Source organism: Urtica dioica, chromosome 3 (genome assembly GCF_054948205.1).
Source record: "Urtica dioica subsp. dioica isolate 48M chromosome 3, U.dioica_male_clone48M_v1_H2, whole genome shotgun sequence".
Taxonomy (NCBI): domain Eukaryota; kingdom Viridiplantae; phylum Streptophyta; class Magnoliopsida; order Rosales; family Urticaceae; genus Urtica; species Urtica dioica.
The window spans coordinates 49,883,683-49,903,630 of NC_142758.1; the positions used below are offsets into that span (position 1 = coordinate 49,883,683).

Here is a 19,948-nt window from a genome sequence, read left to right on the forward strand (position 1 = left end):
ATATATATATATATATATATATATATATATATATATATATCTTGATTCGTGTTAAGTATTATTAGGTTAAATGTCATAACAAATTGAAACTATGGTGATTAATTTGTGATCTTCATAAACTCATCATAAGATGATAGCTATTTAGGCTCACTTATTTTAGACAATATCTTAATATTTTTGTATTAGTATTATATGAATTTGCGACAATGATAATATGTTAAAGTATAATCTCAAACAGCGATGAGGCGGACCTATTTAGGCGTTAGGGCTAACGTGAAATTTTTACATGGGAATTTAAAAAGCTTAAATAATACCACATTAATAAAACTACTCAAGGGAATGAAGAAACAAGCCCTTGAGTAGTTTTATTAATGTGGTATTATTTAAGCTTTTTAAACAACCTCTAAGAAAAATGTATAAACAATCTCTAAGAAAAATGTTCATTTTTTATTATTTAAAATTCGTTTGTAAATTTGAGTAAATTATAATTATAAAGAGAATACATCATTCTACTATTGTCACAATCCTTAATTGAAATACGTAATAATTGAATGAGAGTCGATTACTGATAATCCAAAATCATATGTTCGTCTCAGTCTATTTTTACGCACATTCAACATATATGAAAATAATAATCCATTTTTTTTTCACGATTCGGTTGGATTGGTTCTCTTTGGGTGATTAGGTGACATTATAAAAGCAAAAATTAGTGTGTGTATATATATATATATTTATATATACAAGATAGATTCATTGTTAAAAGCAATTACCAACTAAAAGAATGGATGCCCATAAATTTTTTTTAGTATCCAAATAATTTGGGACCATAAGGAAAGCTACATATTAACTATTTCATGGCTTGAGTGACCAATAATATGGAACCAAAAAATAGATCTACATGACGCGTGATGGTTCTTTATCAACTAAATTTGTAGTACCAAATATATTATTCCCATAATTTCCTCTTTTTGAGAGCATGCCCTTGTATTTGTATGTATAAAAAAAAAAATAATTAAAACTAAAATCAAAATGCATAGCCTAGTGGTTATTGGAGAAAGCAACCAAATAATAACATAACATAGAGTGGTTATAAAGTAAATCTTCCGACAAAGACTACCAATAATTAGTCTCATCCAACAGGGATTGATCCATGAAGATTTCTTAAACACCATGTCTTTCTTCTATGACAACTATTATATACATACATATAATAATCTTTATTAAATTAAGTCCTTTCCTGGAATCTCGTAGAAGAAGAGACTAAACCTTAAGAAAAGAAAATCAAAGTGGAACAAATGCTTTGCTCTTTAAGTAAAGAAATGGGAAATAGAGTGTTTAACTTCCTAATATCCACACAAAAACCACTGTGCACTGTAAAGGAATATGATTTTTATTAAATTATGAATAAATTAGCCTAGCCCAATGGAAATTCTTTCCACTAATAGCAAGGTGTCCAACGCAAAAATGCCAGCTTAGCCACAAAGTCATGCTAAAAAGAGTAAGTGGGTGTCTATTTTTAGCAGCCAGCAGCAATATAGTTTTCTTGATATATTTTTATAATACACCGCATAGTTATTTACTATAATTTATTTATATTATATAATGCATGCTTTGTACGTACAATCTATGCTTGCCCATTAATAATTCTACCTCCAAATCTAAACTTGATATCATCAAATGATATACGGATTTAGATAGACCTACCTAACCTGATACGTCCATAACACATTTCCATTCTCATGGAACATGACTCACTATTTATCACTTTTTTTTTTTTATATATTTATATAAATAAAAATGTACACGAAATGTGTCAATTATATACCCTTATTTGAGTTATTTCTTACGATATATTGTGGTTATCCATTTAAGTATCTCCAATGCTTAATATTATGTATATGGTGGAATTTTTACCCTAAATATACGATTTAATTTTATGCCAAATATTAATTTAACTTCAATCACATTACGCTGTATTTTACTTCAAAGAAAATGTTATAAAAATGTGAATATTTGGGGCATAGTTATGTATTTTAAGAATATTTTATCATTTTTTTTATTGAATTGGAGATGCAAACATGACATTTTTAGAAATTAAAGTTCCATAAAATATGTCATTTTCGCTAAACTCGTATATAATTTATATTTATGTTTATATATATATATATATGTTTCATTTTCATAATATATTTACTCATTGTGTCGTAATAAATACTAGTAAGAAAAAAAAAATGACACCGCACAAGAAGTAACCAGAAGGAAAGTTTTATATTTGATATAATAACCAATGATTTAATGAAAAATTTACTAAAAGAGGAAAGTGCATACATACGAAAGCAATGAGATTGGATCCCACTACATAGGAGTCTAAAAAATAAAAAAATTAACAGCACAAGTAATTCCACTGCTTTATTCTCCAAATAATAGTTATATTTATAATAAAAATAAAAAATATGCTGATATTCCTTTAGGGGTGATCATATGATGCTCTATCGATATCTTTAGGGAGGGGACTCGGAATTGTAATAATTGATGCCTTAAATTTCATAAAAGATGGCATGATTTTTTGTTGTGAAAAAATAAATCAAATCAACTCCATTTTGTTTTTACTAGTAAGATTTACAAGTATTGATCTCAAAGTTGATTTGCCTACTAAAATAACTATTTTTTTTCTTATAAAGTTTAATCATTGTTTCTTGTTCTTTATATTAAATATTTCTTAATCTAAATAAAACAATCTATGGTGTTTTTCCATCACCGTGCTTGAGTTTCTAGTAAACCTTATTAGAATGAGTATTGAATAAAACACTTTTTTTAGTCTTTTAATTTGTTTTAAAATTTTGGACATTTATTCATACATGGATGCAGTTTACAACTTCTTTTTTTTTTTTTTTTTTTTACAACCTTCTTATCTGTCATTTTTATGTTTACATGTTAGTACGTTCCTGAAATTATATCAAAAGAGATACACGATATTTATCGTGAAAGACGAAGCCATAAAATTTCCTTGAAGGAGGCCAAAACATAAATTCACAACATTGCGTATTTAATATCGATTCTAGTTGTTCATGCCAAAATAAATAAAATATAAATAAATAACGATTAAAACAAATAAAACAAATAAAATGGGCTATTTTGAACAATAGCCAAATTGACTCAACAATATTAAGGGACTAGCCCATGTTTCATTTTATTAAGTAAATAATCTAACTTTAATAGACTAACTAAACTACTCCTATCATCCACAACCCCCCTTAACCATAATTCCTTCCCTCTCACTGCCGTCCCAAACCTCTCCGACGATGACTCCTCCACCACATCCACCGCCGCCACGCCCTCCTGCTCCGGGATCTCGAAGCTCCGGCGAGATTGGATTTCTCGCATAATCGTTTCACCGGAGAAATTCCGCCGACTGAGCTCGCTTGTCTCCCGAGACTGCTGACTCTCCGTCTCGAGTCGAACCGGTTCGACGGAGGCCTCGACGAATCCTCGCCGCAGAAAAAGAAGAAGAGAAAGAAAAATCTCCGATTTTGTTGATTCACTGTAAATTCGCGAATATGTTAATTTAATTAACATATTGGAGTGACTTAGTTTAATTAATTAACTGATTCGTGAAGGATTTGAAATTTACAAAAAATTTACAAAAATAAGAACTTAAGTCAATTGATATTCAAAGTATTCAATTAATTAATCTAATTCCTAATTCAATCATTTAGTAAATTAACGTTATTCACAAAAAATCATAACCTAAGCTAATATTGAACCAATAAGTTAATTAATTAACCTAACTCACTCCAGTACGTTAATTATATTAACTTATTCGCGAAGGAAGTGTGGACATTATGATCTGAGCCGAATATATGAGATATTTGCTTAATAAAATGAAACTTGAGCTATTACTCCAATAAAAATGACAAACTTGACTAGTTACAACAAATTTCAGTAAAAGTACTTGAAAAAAAATGTCAAATACTGAAGCATGCACAAACTTCCGACAAGAGGAGCTCCTTTTTATCTTCCGATTTTTATTTTTTGAGATATACCACAATTTGGATAAGACTAGTTGGGGTATATTTGAAATTTTTAAGTTTTTATTATTTAAACAAAAACTAAATTCCCCTCGGCCTACCGTGCTTACACAATTTCAATCTTGATCGATCAACCCCAAAAAAAAAAAAAAAAATGTATAAATACACAACGAAAAAACGAAATACATACATGCAAATGCAATGCAAGCTAAAGATTAGGGGGACTAGTCATATCACATATCAGTGTGTATATTTTTGTTTCTGCCGGAAAAAACAAAAAAAAGAGAGCTGTTTCTTAATGACAATGTATAATCCAAAAATGAGACGAAGATATCAATTATGTAAAGCAAATATGATTCTAAGGAGGAGACGAAAAAAAAAAAAAAAAGATGATGAATCTGTTTATTGTATGATCAGCAACATAACCGAATAAAATAATAACAACAACAAATAATATTAAAAACAATAATCATAATCATAATTTGACATGCCAAATCAACGAAAATTTGAACCTTGCAGAGAGATTACTCTCTCTCTCTCTCTCTCATCGAGAGGGCTGTGAAGGCATATTGGATTTAGCCATTCCGACCCATGCCACGATTCCCACGGCCAGAATAACCCAACCCATTATGTCGTATTTCAGATCGCTGCTCTTCTTCGACTTGGAATTCTACAGCAAAAAAAAAAAAAAAGTTGATATAAGATTGATCTGAATTAAACAAAACCAGACTTTCTCTCACTTTTAAAGAGAGATCGTTCAGCACTTGGTAGAGTCGGATACTTCGAGATATCTAAATTAAACAAACCCATCTTTTTTCTCTCTTTCTCTATCTTGTCATATTACATACACATTTGTTTAAGAGAGTTGTCAAACAGTTCAAACACTAGTGAAAATGAGGTGTATATATATGAAATTGTATATCATTATATCCACTTCCCATCAATGCTAAACCATATCTGAGTTAAACAAACCAATCTTTCTTTCTACCTTATCAAATGACATACCCATTATTAAAGGAAACAACATTTTTGACAATCAACAATTTATTCGTTCATTTATTCTTTCGGGGTTGTTTTTTACACCAAAAGTTGATGGCCGACTATAGCAACAGGAAAAGGATAAGAGCTACTATATGATCCAAACACATTCGCACCTAATATACAAAGTTCCTTTGACATCAGATCACATTTCACACCGATTTGAAATAGATTATTCAGTCATAAGCTAGTCAAATAACACAGCATGGTCTATCGAATCAACTGAAGATTTGCAACAACAATCGCTCGTGAAAAAAAAATTATCTATAATTCTAAAATTCATAAATGCAAAGGCTTTTGACCATCTCTATAACAACAGGACAATGATAAGAGCTACTATATGATCCAAACACATTCGCAGCTAATATATGAAGTTCCTTGTGCATCAGATCACATTTCACACCGATTTGAAATAAGATTATTCAGTCATAAGCTAGTCAAATAAGACAGCATGGTCTCTATCGAATCAACTGAAGATTTGCAAAAATTGCTCCTAGAATAAAGTAACTAGAATTCTAAAATTCATAAACGCAAAGGCTTTTTGAGTATTCTCACCTTTGCCTTTCCAGAACCGGAAGCCTCGGGCCCGGCGCTCATAGTCTGCTGACCAAGTCCACCACTACTATGAATCTCCATATGCAAATCCGGTGCCTAAAACAGCAAAAAAAAAAAAAAAAAAAACGAATCTTAACCAGTTTTATTTCATTTTCTTTTTATTTTGGAAAAAAAGAGATACTTAACAATATGGCCTGGACTTTAAATTTTACAAGAGGCATAAAATGGTCTTTATCTTAGCAATTTATCGTGCTATGCTAAGCTTGACTAAATCCACGGAGACCAATTGATTTCACAGCTTGCGCAAGCTAATCATATCTCATTTATGTTAGAAACATATTGCTCACAAAGACGAGTCCCAGATATGGCCTAGACTCGGCTAAGCTACCAAATTGCACATTCATTTTTTTTCAACATGGCCTAGACTTTAAACTTATACACTAGGCACAAAATAGTCTTTATCTTAGCAATTTATCATGCTATGCTAAGCTTGACTAAATCCATGGAGACCTTACTAGTACTACAGCAATTGATTTCCCAGCTTGCACAAGCTAATCATATCTCATCTATAATAGAAATAAATTGCTCACAAAGACTAGTCCCGGATATTCCTAGTAAACTCGGCTAAAATTTGGCTTATTCAATCTCTTCAACCAACTATAACTAACCTAATGCCAAATTGCCAAGAAGTGGGTTTTCATGTTGCTTGATATAAAATAAAAATAAAATAAAAAGCTAGGACATGATCCATTTACTTAACAAGAATAATTCATCGGATTAGAACGATTGAAAAATATGAGACAATTATAGCCTTTCCATGCTTTTGTATCACGATCAGCCGTACAATAAAAACTATTAACACCCAAAACCGAAACATTATAGTCTTTCCATGCTTTTGCACCACGATCAGCCGTACAATAAAAAACTATTCAACACCCAAAACCGAAACAAAATAGACGGAATCTCATAAGCCAATACTGCAATATATTTGTTGAACGATAATAAGCGTGTAAAAAAGCTCTTGGTTTTGAGTCTCGATGTTAATTTGCAAGGAAATAAATCGCATACCTTAGAAGCAACTTCCAACGACTTAACGTAGAGTTCATTACTCGGATCCTTGAACCAAAAAAAAAAAAAAACCGTAAGAATTAACCTCCTCTTACAAACTCATAACTTGTCAACAAAAATCTAAAAACCGCATTACGATACCAGAGAGACCGCGCTTAGGAAATAATCAGCCGCTTGATCGAAGTGAGGCTGAGCTTCATCGATGTCTTTAGTGAGAAACCCGATTGAGGTGTGAGCGTTTCCGATGCACCACATCGCATCGTGCTTCGAGGCATCGATAGCCAAAGCTTCCTCCAACTTAGAAATAGCATCTGAATTAACAACAAACCAAACAATCAATCCATACTAAAAAAACTAATAATAACATTAAACATCGGAAAAACTACTAGAAATAGATAACCAGAGCTACTGAATTAACAACAAACAATCAATCCATATTAAAAAAAAAAATTAATTATAGAATTCAATTCAATCCATTTTTTTTTTTTTTTAAATAGCATACCATTAATCATAGCCTTCGAATCTGCAAGGCTCTGAAACTGAGACAGCTCGAGCAAAGCTCCTCCCCATTTCGTTAGATTCTGCAAAAAAAAAAAAAAAAAAAAAAAGAACTGAAATGAAAATCTTATTTACCTTCGAAGACCTGAAATTTGACCATACAATCGAGTAGTTCACTATAACTACAAGTTCAACAGGAAGTTATATATGTCGAATCACATAGACAGATAAACATATATATATATATATATATATATATGTATAGAGAGAGAGAGAGAGGAGAGACGAACATCTGCGTCGAGAGGGTTATTGGCGTAGGCAAGTTCAGAGGATTTGCGAGCGTGTTCGAACATCACAAGACGATCGAAATCGTCCTTAGAGAAATCCATGATCTCTCTCTGTACCTCTGCCTGAAGAAAAAGAAAAAAAAAAATTTAACAGTTTTAGGGTTTTCCAAATTTCAGTCGGAAGATTAAAGTCACATGAAAACGACGGAAAAAAGATAAACTGACGAGAGGAAAAAAAATTATGGGCTTTTTCTAAAACCGGGTTATAGGCCCATTGTTTCTTAACATAGAACCCGTTTGATATTAAAAACCCGTTTGAGCTTCACTTTCAGATGACGGTAATAATATTTGGGAAAATAACACATTTATACCCTGTGTTTTAGTGAAATGTCGAGTTTAACCATCGGTTTTCAAAAATGTCGAGTTCATACCCTCTGTTTAACTAAAATGACGAAATTATACCCTGAAATAGACAACAGTGTCACAAATATTTTTTTATTGACTTTTCATTCACGTTGACTATAATATTTATAATATAAACACCAATTATCTTTATTCATTTGCGTCATATATGTAATTTATTTAAAAACTAAAAAATAAATAACAGTTTCTTAATCGTGAAGAACACATAAAGAGGCAAAGGGGTAAACATCGATAGTTGATAGTCATCAAAATCGCATATTCGAACAGAGAATCCAAGATTTAGAGTTACAATTCGAACACGGAATGAAGTCATTTCTTAGGCGGTATGAGTTTTATTATTTAATTTCAATTTAAGACTATTTTTATTTCAAAATTTAGAATTTGGAAATTAGGGTACTGATTTAGATTTGATTCGATTTTTCTTATATAAGAGTTAATATCAATGAAAGGGAGATTTGTGACGCTGTTATTCATTTCAGGGTATAATTTCGTCATTTTAGTTAAACAGAGGGTATGAACTCGACATTTTTGAAAACTGAGGGTTAAACTCGACATTTCACTAAAACACAGGGTATAAATATGTTATTTTCCCATAATATTTCGATAATAATTTCAATATGTATCTTATCATAATTTCGATACCAACTACCGATGATATTTCGATAATATATCGTTTACCGATATATCAAAAAATATATTATAATAAAATATAATTACAAATCTAAAATATATACATATTTCTAAATTTTAAATGATAAAATAGTTCTCTAATAATGCATATTCAATATAACAAATAAACTAATAATACACAAGATAAATCATAACAGATGCTATCCATTTTTAATATAAACTCAAATATTATTTTTTTATTATTTACATATAATTAATTAATGATATAATTTGTAGTTATATTTTAAAAATTATTACAAACTAAATTTATGATTAGTTATTATATGTGTGCATACATATATAGGAATATCCATATTCAAATTCAAAAGCTTGATCGTTATGAATATATACAGTGTAATTGTAATAAATAAATACATTTATATGTGTTGTCATATATATATATATTAAAAATATAAATAAAAAAAATATTGATGATACTAACTAAAATAAATAACTAAAAGAAATAAAGACTTAAAGAAAAAAAAGAATAAAAGAATTAACCATACGATAACAAGAAACTTAAAAGTGGTAAAATATCAAAGTTAGACCCATTAGTTAAATAATATTCAAAATTGAAATTTTGACTCATATTCGAACAAAAATACCTTTCATTTCAAATAAACCTATTTCCATTATCCTTCACTCTCACTATCTCTTTCACTCCCACACCAAATCCGAAGAGCTCCGACCCATTATGACGATGTGCTTCTGGTGTTCAACATTATTCATCTTTTTCCGACGATACATATAAATTAACATTTACAGCTTTGCGTCGAAATACATTATATATTAGTATTCTATTTAACTCATCGAATTATAAGAGCCTCTTAAGGACAAGCCTCACCCGAGTGTCGACGACGATTTGGTACCGACATTAAAACAGCCTTATGCCTTTTTTTTTTTTTTTTCCTTTCTAACAAATCATAATTTGGGTTTGTAGCCATGGAATTGTAAATTTGGACTTGGTACGTACGTACTATGACGAGGTAAAAGCTTGACTTTAAGGATTGGGTGCACACAAAAAAAAAAAAAAAAAAGAGTAAATGCAAAAGACTTGTGTGTACGTATATAGAAAGTACGTAAATTAATAGTGCTTTTTATATATATATATATATATATATATGTATATATACACACATATAATATATATATATATATATATATAGAGAGAGAGAGAGAGAGAGAGAGAGAGAGAGAGAAGAAGAAGAAGAAGAAGAAGAAGAAGAAGAAGAAGAAGAAAGAATGTTATGTAGTGAAAGCAAGGCGTGCATACTATGCACGTGCGTGATGATCGTGGTGATTTTGATCGGTCTGTTGTATGATTTAGGAGTTCTCAATTATGCAATATTTCACAGGTACAACAACAATCACAATGTTTGAATTCTGTAATATCCAATGTTGTTCATCATATATGCTCGTCGTCCATTTTTTTTTTCTGTAATTAAAAACAAATAATGGCTGGAGTTTTTGTTTTTTTTTTTCTATTGCTATATATCCGATATGCCATGAAATTAAGATATCAAAAGATGTTACTATGTGAATCAACATCTCGTTTTTTTAATTTTGTTATATTACACATTGATTTGTTCTCTATAAGCTGATCAAATTAACCACATTTAGTCCTCTTGAGAGATCTAGACTAGATTTAATCCAAAATCTAAGACGCTTTTGCATCTCTTGATGAACAACAAATACATTACGTCAAGGCAATTGAAAAAAAAAAGCATACGGAGTTTTATGATTTGAAAGACTTTTATACGATCATAATCAATACGATGCTTCATTATTTTTGCACTCTAATAAAGGTTGTTATATGTTGATACCGACAATGGTGGAGCTAGGAATCGCAGTCCAAAAGAGGATACATGTTTGAAAAAAATATACTCGAAAGGAAATATGTCATTTTTATTAATGTATTGAGCTATACAATATTAACTATAAGTCTTATGTATATATTTAAAAGACCTTATATGTACGCACACTTTTAATTAATTTTATTTGCATCAATCCATTTATCCCTTATTTGCAGTTTGCCCTGATAAATGGTTTAATAAATAAATATAATATATATTTTTCATGTTATATGTAGTATATCTTTATGATACATGATTTATCAGTAAAATTAGAGTTTTGGCAAAACTTTTTAGCGCCTTAGTCTTAGTCTGAATCAAATTGAAAAATGGACATAATTGTGACTTTTATTTGAGCGGTAAACATCTATGTGATTATGTCTCATTCTGAGTTTATTTCCAATATCATTTTTTTTTTGTGTAAAATTATATTTGCAGGACATTATTAGAATAAAAAAAAAATATGAAAATGACATATAAACCTACCACTCTCAAAGTATGAGAAAATAATGCGATTCTTACTGGAAAATCATCCAAGGAAAAAATTTAAAAATTGATTTTAGAAAATATCATCCAAAATGTAAAAATTACAAGGCTAATTCAACAAATAAATATAAATGAAACTCTCACAACTAGCTGTTTTTTTTGTTTGTTTGTGCTTAATCAATAAGAAATAAAAAGCAACAAATTTTATAAAAACGACAAGAATGTAAAACGACAGCTACACAATTTTCCCGCCAAAATTGACAAGTCTTCCGGACCTATATATAAACGCCCTCGAAATTTTCCCTCCCAAAGAAACACAAACCACACCCAAAATTCCCATTTCAATGGCCGAAGAAGAGCTAGAAGAAACCCTAGAGACGGTCCGACCCGAATTTCCAACGGGCCGGATCAAGAGGATCATGAAGCTCGACCCGGACATCGCCAAGGTCAACTCCGACGCACTATTCCTCGTCTCGCTCTCTGCAGAGCTATTCCTCGGATTCCTCGCCGAGAAATCCGCCGCCATAGCCGTCGCGAAGAAGCGCCGGACCGTCAAGCTCGAAAATATCATCTCCGCCGTGAAGAATCACACTCCGACCAGCGATTTCCTTTTGGACTCTCTCCCCGCCGCCGAGCCTCCGGCGATCAAAGATCCGACGGCGAGTCGACGGGATCGCCCACGCGCCGCCGCATCGGAGAAGCCTGTACCCGCCGGAACGCGTAGGATCGATGATTTCTTCAAGAAACCAGCGGTAATTGAGGCCGACGAGTCTTAGATCATAAAATTACATGTTTCAGTTCGTTCAAGTAATTTATTTCTATGTGCTCCGCTGTATAATGGAGATCTAATATATAGCTGTGATTAGGTGTTATACTTTTATTGGATGTGTCTCTTAATGTTCATTATCAATGTGATGATTAGGTGGTATTGCGATTGATTATCGATACATTATTTTCAAATTCCTCTCCTATCATCACAGTAGAGCAATCAAGGTAATAGTATTGTATTTGTATGTGACATTATTCAATTGATAATTGGAGCTCATAGTTTTTATGCATTATTCACGAAAGCTCACAGATCCTGCTAGAATACATGTTATTTGTTTGTGCTCTGATACGTGATTGTGTAAGAAATCAAGTCTAGCGTTAAGGCTAAACTCTTAGATCTGTAAATCAGGTTGTGTTTAGCTCATTTTCATCAGATAAGGCGTTAGTTATGACTTGAAGTAACCCAAACAGTAATTACAAAGCTATCAGAGTAATTTGTTTTGAAATCTCTAACAAATGGGAGACTTGCACAGCCATGATCAGGTTGTTTTGGATGTGTCTGTTAAATAATCTTCAATAGTAATATCCGTCTCCTAGCTGTTTTTTCCTGTTCGTGATTATTGCAATTTGGTCATCACTGTATAGTAATCAAGGAGATTTTTATTGTATTTGTGTGCGACATTATTCAATTGATAACTAGAGCTTATGAGATTTTCATAAAGGATATACATTATTACACCGATTTTATATAATATTCAGGGAGAAACTGGGCCAGAAAAAGTCGAGACCACTGAGGCTGTATCGTCTCTGAAAGCTGTGACACGGCTGGCCCTCGAAGGTATGTTTCTGTGCCCTTGTTGTCTCTTTAGTACTACGCTTCCACGAGGAGGCACTTTCTTCTTTTCCTGAAACGGAAAAAAGAAGGTTTAGGTTTAATTACTTGATTAATGATTAATTAAGTAATTAATCCCTTCTAGAAACTTGGAACTTTTACTCTTTGTCTGTGTTTTTCCTCCTCTTTTTCCTGCCTAAGCGCGTAATATTCTTCTAGCATTGCCACCAGCGGTACCTGAAACGTCAGGCCGTGAATCAGTGTCTTTAGTATATATACACACGATTGAATTTTTACTGATTGGTTTCGAATCTTTTAGTTTGAAATACCTCGTCGTACAGGAAAACCTTATTTCTCTCTTGTTCCCAAATTCTCGTCCTTCCTATCAGCGAGTCCATTAAAGCTGCAATATAAAAAAAAAAAAATTGTCCATGACAGCCAACTAAGTATATTTCGATAATACCTTTATACAAACAGATAAAATTATTTGGGAGATTTATGAGTCTCTTATCTTGTCTTTGCCTTATAGTTTAAATAAATAAACTTCTCGTTTTTTGTTTTATTCTCTCCATTTCGTGTTACCTGGGATTTATTTCAGCGGTAATCATCTACGTGACTATGTATCATTCTAAGTTTATTTTCAATATCATTTTTTTGTGTAAAATTATATTTGCGGGACATTATTTGAAGAAAAAAAAATATGAAAATGACATAGAAACCTACCACTCTCAAAGTATGAGAAAATAATGCGATTCTTACTGGAAAATCATCCAAGGTAAAAATTTAAAAATTGATTTTAGAAAGTATCATCCAAAAAAATGATAATTCATCCAAAATATAAAAATTACAAGGCTAATTTAACAAATAAATATAAATGAAACTCTCACTACTAGCTTAATTTTTTAAATTTTTTTTTTTTGTGTGCTTATAATATAATCAATAAAAAATAAAAAGCAACAAATTTTATAAAAACGACAAGAATGTAAAACGACAGCCACACAATCAATTTTCCCGCCAAAATTGACGAGTCTTCCGGACCTATATATAAACGCCCTCGAAATTTTCCCTCCCAAAGAAACACAAACCAAACCACACCCAAAATTCCCATTTCAATGGCCGAAGAAGAGCTAGAAGAAACCCTAGAGACGGTCCGACCCGAATTCCCAACGGGCCGGATCAAGAGGATCATGAAGCTCGACCCGGACATCGCCAAGGTCAACTCCGACGCACTATTTCTCGTCTCGCTCTCTGCAGAGCTATTCCTCGGATTCCTCGCCGAGAAATCCGCCGCCATAGCCGTCGCGAAGAAGCGCCGGACCGTCAAGCTCGAAAATATCATCTCCGCCGTGAAGAATCACACTCCGACCAGCGATTTCCTTTTGGACTCTCTCCCCGCCGCCGAGCCTCCGGCGATCAAAGATCCGACGGCGAGTCGACGGGATCGCCCACGCGCCGCCGCATCGGAGAAGCCTGTACCCGCCGGAACGCGTCGCATCGATGATTTCTTCAAGAAACCAGCGGTAATTGAGGCCGACGAGTCTTAGATCATAGAATTACATGTTTCAGTTCGTTCAAGTAATTTATTTCTATGTGCTCCGCTGTATAATGGAGATCTAATATATAGCTGTGATTAGGTGTTATACTTTTATTGGATGTGTCTCTTAATGTTCATTATCAATGCGATGATTAGGTGGTATTGCGATTGATTATCGATACATTATTTTCAAATTCCTCTCCTATCCTCACAGTAGAGCAATCAAGGTAATAGTATTGTATTTGTATGTGACATTATTCAATTGATAATTGGAGCTCATAGTTTTTATGCATTATTCACGAAAGCTCACAGATCCTGCTAGAATACATGTTATTTGTTTGTGCTCTGATACGTGATTGTGTAAGAAATCAAGTCTAGCGTTAAGGCTAAACTCTTAGATCTGTAAATCAGGTTGTGTTTAGCTCATTTTCATCAGATAAGGAGTTAGTTATGACTTGAAGTAACCCAAACAGTAATTACTAAGCTACCAGAGTAATTTGTTTTGAAATCTCTAACAAATGGGAGACTTGCACAGCCATGATCAGGTTGTTTTGGAAGTGTCTGTTAAATAATCTTCAATAGTAATATCCGTCTCCTAGCTGTTTTTTCCTGCTCGTGATTATTGCAATTTGGTCATCACCGTATAGTAATCAAGGAAATTTTTATTGTATTTGTGTGCGACATTATTCAATTGATAACTAGAGCTTATGAGATTTTCATAAAGGATATACATTATTACACCGATTTTATATATATTCAGGGAGAAACTGGGCCAGAAAAAGTCGAGACCACTGAGGCTGTATCGTCTCTGAAAGCTGTGACACGGCCGGCCCTCGAAGGTATGTTTCTGTGTCCTTGTTGTCTCTTTAGTACTACGCTTCCACGAGGAGGCACTTTCTTCTTTTCCTGAAACGGAAAAAAGAAGGTTTAGATTTAATTACTTGATTAATGATTAATTAAGTAATTAATCCCTTCTAGAAACTTGAACTTTTACTCTTTGTCTGTGTTTTTCCTCCTCTTTTTCCTGCCTAAGCGCGTAATATTCTTCTAGCATTGCCACCAGCGGTACCTGAAACGTCAGGCCGTGAATCAGTGTCTTTAGTATATATAAACACGAGTGAATTTTTACTGATTGGTTTCAAATCTTTTAGTTTGAAATACCTCGTCGTACAGGAAAACCTTATTTCTCTCTTGTTCCCAAATTCTCGTCCTTCCTATCAGCGAGTCCATTAAAGCTGCAATATAAAAAAAAAAAAAAAATTGTCCATGACAGCCAACTAAGTATATTTCGATAATACCTTTATACAAACAGATAAAATTATTTGGGAGATTTATGAGTCTCTTATCTTGTCTTTGCCTTATAGTTTAAATAAATAAACTTCTCGTTTTTTGTTTTATTCTCTCCATTTCGTGTTACCGGGGATTTTGTTGACAGTTATTCTTGCACGTTCAGCTCGTCTTAGGTTCTTGTGAGCGCCTCTACTGACCGAGTAACGATTCTCATCCTGAAAATATAAAAATTTACAACTTGTTTTTGCACAAAAAAAATACATATTTGATTAAATGAAAAGAAAAGGAAAGCGAACCCTTGAATAATCTTCCAACCATCGTTCCTCATCGCACGCTAACATCCATTTCTCAGCCTTGTCTGTGATCCCTTTTCTGCTCAAAGCCTCTTCTTTCGCTCTCCATATCTGTTCGTCCATGCTTATTAACAGATCCGCGTGATCGATCTCCCCTTTTTTAAAAAAAAAAAAAATTAATTATATTGAAGTCAGATTTGTTCAAGAGAAAGAAACAAAAAAAAGACATCGATTTTGATGGATTAATATTTAGGTGTTTTACCTAATCTAATGAGGTTGAAAATATTATCCATATCGGAGCGCGAAGGAATCTCCATGTGCGCTCTATTGCAAATCTCCTCGAGTTGTTTCTGCTTCTTCATGAATAGCTCTTTCATTCTGCTCGCTTTTAGTTGATCCAGTCTCTTCACTTCTTCCTCCGCCTTTCAAAAAAAAAAAAAAAAAACTATTACAATTATAATCTTTATCTCCAAATTCCTATAGTTATTATTATTGTTGTTATTAGTCACCTGAAAGAGTATGCTTTGCGTGAGACTACCCGGATCGGACACCTCAGAAGACGAGACTGACAACAACCGAATGACATGGGAAAACAATCGACGGTCTTCGATTCTCGTATCCATAAGATTCCACAAGTTTGTCAACGCTTTTCCTAGTTGGTGAAGCTGCCATATATTATGAGCATAAGAGCTTACTTTTTTTTTTTTTTTTTGCTTCTCTTTGCTTGCAATGCAAGTCAAGGAAGAAAAAAACGTATGAAAAAGAAAGACTTGAAGACCGACCTTGTCAAGCCGGTTTTTCTTTTCTTCCTCGAGCGATTCCACAGCAGTGTCGAGCTTAGCCAAGACATCGTTGCTTATATTCTTTGTTACCGCACATAGGTCGTTCAAGCTCGGATGAACTTCCGAGATGATCGTGGTTGAATCAAGCCCCAATATTGTAGACAATTTGTGGACCGCATCTATACATCTTTCTGCTCTCTGAAGCCTTTCATTCTTAATTTACAAAAAACAAACAAAACTTGTACTTAAACCTCAGTACATAAAAGGCTTTTAGCGTGAATGACCTTGAACCTTAAATAAACTGTTTTATAATTTCAAGAAGTATTATTAAACGAAAAGGTAACTCTAAAAGTCCAAAATTATTTTACTTTTATATGGTGTTTCAAAGGAGGGAATATAATTTAAGTAGTTTCTTTCATCAAATAAACAAATTAACTAAACTTGTGCATATAAGTTTAGGTGTTTGAGTTTTATTGTTTTAGAAAATGGCTAAAATGCTACCAAAAAAAAAATGTACTGACAAAAAAATTAATGACATCATATTTTATATGCCGTTGTATCATTATTATTATTATTATTACCTTCTCGTTGTGGAGCCGCTGGAGCTCAGCCCGACACTCCTCGAGCCTCTTCAGAGAAAGATCGTTCTCGTTATCAGCGCTGCTGACGAGATTGCTGATCAACGGCTCTGATTTCCCAGCAATCTCCGTGGCGATCGCCTGAATCTGAGATCGGATGGAACGGAACTGACTCACCCTCTCCTCTCTCTTGATCCGCATCTCCCTCAGAGCCGGCGCGATCGACCCTAGTTGATCTCTCAGCGTTCCCGCCATTTTCTCCGGCTAATAGTAAGGAATCAAATAAAATACGAAAAAACAATAATACACAGATTTGCGATTCACGTCGAAAATCCAAGACATTAAAAAAAATCGCGGTCAGACGAGGAATTTCGCCATGTCAAAAAATTGGTTACAAGTCAATAAAACATAATCAAAGTAAACATAATTCATAAAATATAAGATTTATTTTGGAATATTCTTTTCATACCCGAGAAGGAAGAGATAGAGGCTCGCCGAGGGACAAGAGGAGATGAGTGAAATCGGCTTCGGCCTCGGCTAATTCTTGGTGAAGCCGAGCCCGAGAAGTGTTTGCCGAGTCGACTTTTCTTCTATAAACTTCGACGCACTCTTGTTCCAAGTCCACCAAAACCTTCTCTCTCTCAAACTTATCTTCTCCAACTTCGTTCCATATCATCTGTGTGTGTATGAATTTAACGAACATTTCAAAGAAAGACAAATTTAATCAAAACAAAGATACCCAGAAAGTGAGAGAGACTTGCCTGAAGTTCTTGGAGTAGATATCCGCATGAAGTTTCTATCATCGTTGAGCTTCGAGTTCCGATTGATGAAGTCTGAAACGAACTCATTTGTGTGTGAGATTTTGCTGCCTAAAAGGGATTTGAAAGTTCATTGATTGTCAGCCAAGGAAAGTACTGATTTAGTGGAGTTTTTTTTTTTTTTTTGGTTGTGAGTTTTGCTTCAAAGACAAGGATTTGACAGGGAGGAAAAAAAAAAAAAAGGTAGGTAATTTTGAATCTTTGGGTTCAAGAATCACACCAGACTGAATTTTTGCAGCTTTTTCTCTTCCAGAACATTTGAACTGAGAATAATGCAATACAACTTTATTTTTTCTTCGGAAACTAAAATTAAGTTAAGGTCTCTCATTCAGAGAGTTTTTATTCCCACCTTATTTTGCACCATATTGACTAAAGCTTGTACGCCAACGTGAGTTCTAAGTAATAATTGCTTATTATTAGTGAGGAAAGTTGCGAGTTCATTTTTGGAATGTGGACATTTTTTCTTTTTTAGAGTTTGATTTAAATTTACTTGTAAATAGCCAAGTGCTTTTAGGTGGGGTGAGGAATCGGATAAGGACCATCTGATTTGGTGATGATAAACATTTAAAATAAACGATATTTTATATTATTATTAACAACCTAATTGATTAGTCCATAATTTCTCTTGGCTCGTCTGTTTTTATTAATGTATGTATTTTTTTATTTGTTCTGTTAGTATTTCATTTTCTCGTGTCAATGGAAAAAGTAGGAGGTGATATTCCTCATTCCATGTATGCATTTTTTTAATTGATTAGTTTCAAGGTTTTCAACAAAAAAAATAATATTTTCTTTTGCAATTGCAAACTCATGATGACGTAATTAAGGCTTGATGTATAAGTTTGAAATAAAGCGACAAGTCCTCTATACCTTTCTATTATCTAATTATGGAAAATTAGACTAATCAAAAGGTATAGATTTATCATAATTGAAGAAATACTTGAAGATCCCAAGTTGTACTCATTGAAGTACCACATCTAAACTTTCACATATTGTTAAAATTAAAACATGACAAGTACAATTGACGTTTATAATCTTGGTTTTTCTATGAAAAAAACAATAAAAATGTAGGCCAGAATGATCTTCAAAAAAATTGATCCCTAACCAGAAAATGCAAATCTTATATATCCTATATTTATGCTTAATACAACGAGTAACAATATTGTAAGTATAATCCCCCAACCAATTAATTGTCACATTCGGAAAAAATTTTCCAAAGAATTCTGAAATTAAACAGAAACTGAAGGTTCAAAAGATTAAATGAAAACATACATGTATTGTGTGTGTATAGTTCATTAATTTGGCCATCATAGCATTCTTACATAGAAGTATGTTTCAATTTTTTTTTTTTTTTTTAATAATCTCGTGTATGGTGGTTGGTGATGGCGCTTTCATTTGTGGGATAAATAAATAATAAAAATAATTATAGTATTTATGTACAGTTGTCTAACTGCAACGTTGTATTTAAGAATTGTAACAACATTATTCTTCTGAACTTATGTACACTGACATGTGGAGTTCTACTGAAAACGACATTACAACTATTTCCTACACAAGCTCATATGCCCAGCTAGCTAGCTAGTTCGGTACTACTATTAGTTTTGTAGTCTTTTTTATTTTCCTTTTTCTAATCGTTTGCTTTTTATTTATCTACTACTTTGTACTCATCCTGTACAAGCGGTTCGGCTTAACGGTAGCCACCCGCCACCGTCCGATCTTAGCGGTGTAACGGTCACCGTTAAGCCGTCGGTAACGGTATCGGTACCGTTAAGCCATGGAGGGCAGTGGATGAGCTTCCGCAGTTGTTGGTACCGTTAAGCCATTTTTCCATTAAAAAAACACAGGTGCAGTGCAGTGGCTGTTGCAGCTTTTTTTTTTTTTTTTTTTTTTTTTTTTTTTTTTTAATATCAGCCGTCTGATTTGCTGACTGGGTTAGATCTATGGTTTTAACGGCTTAATGGTAGCCGTTAAGCACTTCCATTAGCTACCGCTACCGTTAAGCTAACGGTAGCAGTTAATGGCTTAACGGTAGTACCACTACCATTAAGCCAGTGGTAAAGCCTTAATGGCTTAATGGTAGCCAATGGTGGCCGTTTGTACAGGATGACTTTGTACAAACCTCCATATGATCAAAGAATAATACTCATCTAAATT

The 19,948-nt window shown here is 33.1% G+C and overlaps 4 protein-coding genes and 1 long non-coding RNA gene across 5 annotated transcripts; 2 read left to right on the forward strand and 3 right to left on the reverse strand.

The window, feature by feature from the left end:
* Window positions 1-4,408: 4,408 nt before the first annotated feature.
* LOC149403540 (mitochondrial import receptor subunit TOM20-like) lies at window positions 4,409-7,677 on the reverse strand. Its single transcript, XM_089610117.1, has 6 exons — window positions 7,478-7,677; window positions 7,192-7,270; window positions 6,831-7,000; window positions 6,690-6,737; window positions 5,622-5,717; window positions 4,409-4,698 (listed from the first exon to the last, which is right to left on the reverse strand). Exons 1-6 carry the CDS (start codon window positions 7,574-7,576, stop codon window positions 4,573-4,575), a joined length of 618 nt encoding a protein of 205 aa, XP_089466243.1. The 5' UTR covers window positions 7,577-7,677; the 3' UTR covers window positions 4,409-4,572.
* Window positions 7,678-11,208: 3,531 nt separating this feature from the next.
* Window positions 11,209-11,678, forward strand: LOC149403541 (nuclear transcription factor Y subunit C-6-like). The gene has a single exon (XM_089609666.1). The coding sequence runs from the start codon at window positions 11,247-11,249 to the stop codon at window positions 11,676-11,678; it is 432 nt and encodes a 143-aa protein (XP_089465792.1). The 5' UTR covers window positions 11,209-11,246.
* A 528-nt stretch (window positions 11,679-12,206) lies between these two features.
* LOC149403542 (uncharacterized) lies at window positions 12,207-12,931 on the reverse strand. Its single transcript, XR_016296115.1, has 3 exons — window positions 12,832-12,931; window positions 12,665-12,739; window positions 12,207-12,575 (listed from the first exon to the last, which is right to left on the reverse strand). It is a non-coding gene; the product is annotated as an uncharacterized LOC149403542 (long non-coding RNA).
* A 662-nt stretch (window positions 12,932-13,593) lies between these two features.
* LOC149403543 (nuclear transcription factor Y subunit C-6-like) lies at window positions 13,594-14,333 on the forward strand. The gene has a single exon (XM_089609835.1). It carries the CDS (start codon window positions 13,615-13,617, stop codon window positions 14,044-14,046), a length of 432 nt encoding a protein of 143 aa, XP_089465961.1. The 5' UTR covers window positions 13,594-13,614; the 3' UTR covers window positions 14,047-14,333.
* A 282-nt stretch (window positions 14,334-14,615) lies between these two features.
* MAP65-8 (microtubule-associated protein 65-8) lies at window positions 14,616-18,122 on the reverse strand. Its single transcript, XM_089609821.1, has 11 exons — window positions 17,747-18,122; window positions 17,449-17,661; window positions 16,983-17,243; window positions 16,402-16,614; window positions 16,129-16,284; window positions 15,882-16,041; window positions 15,623-15,774; window positions 15,454-15,541; window positions 15,198-15,271; window positions 15,031-15,105; window positions 14,616-14,942 (listed from the first exon to the last, which is right to left on the reverse strand). The coding sequence occupies exons 1-11, from the start codon at window positions 17,825-17,827 to the stop codon at window positions 14,793-14,795; spliced, it is 1,623 nt and encodes a 540-aa protein (XP_089465947.1). The 5' UTR covers window positions 17,828-18,122; the 3' UTR covers window positions 14,616-14,792.
* Between the last annotated feature and the right edge of the window lie 1,826 nt (window positions 18,123-19,948).

Excerpts from the sequence above, each read along its gene's own strand:
- MAP65-8 (XM_089609821.1), bottom strand. The coding sequence starts at position 17,827 with ATGAGTTCGTTTCAGACTTCATCAATCGGAACTCGAAGCTCAACGATG. Across the intron at positions 15,775-15,881 it reads TTTCAACCTCATTAGATTAG|GGGAGATCGATCACGCGGAT; the intron begins GTAAAACACCTA and ends TTTTTAAAAAAG. Across the intron at positions 15,106-15,197 it reads AGGTTTTCCTGTACGACGAG|GTACCGCTGGTGGCAATGCT; the intron begins GTATTTCAAACT and ends CTGACGTTTCAG.
- LOC149403543 (XM_089609835.1), top strand. The coding sequence starts at position 13,615 with ATGGCCGAAGAAGAGCTAGAAGAAACCCTAGAGACGGTCCGACCCGAA.
- LOC149403540 (XM_089610117.1), bottom strand. The coding sequence starts at position 7,576 with ATGGATTTCTCTAAGGACGATTTCGATCGTCTTGTGATGTTCGAACAC. Across the intron at positions 7,271-7,477 it reads ATAACCCTCTCGACGCAGAT|AATCTAACGAAATGGGGAGG; the intron begins GTTCGTCTCTCC and ends TTTTTTTTGCAG. Across the intron at positions 5,718-6,689 it reads CGTTGGAAGTTGCTTCTAAG|GCACCGGATTTGCATATGGA; the intron begins GTATGCGATTTA and ends TTGCTGTTTTAG.
- LOC149403541 (XM_089609666.1), top strand. The coding sequence starts at position 11,247 with ATGGCCGAAGAAGAGCTAGAAGAAACCCTAGAGACGGTCCGACCCGAA.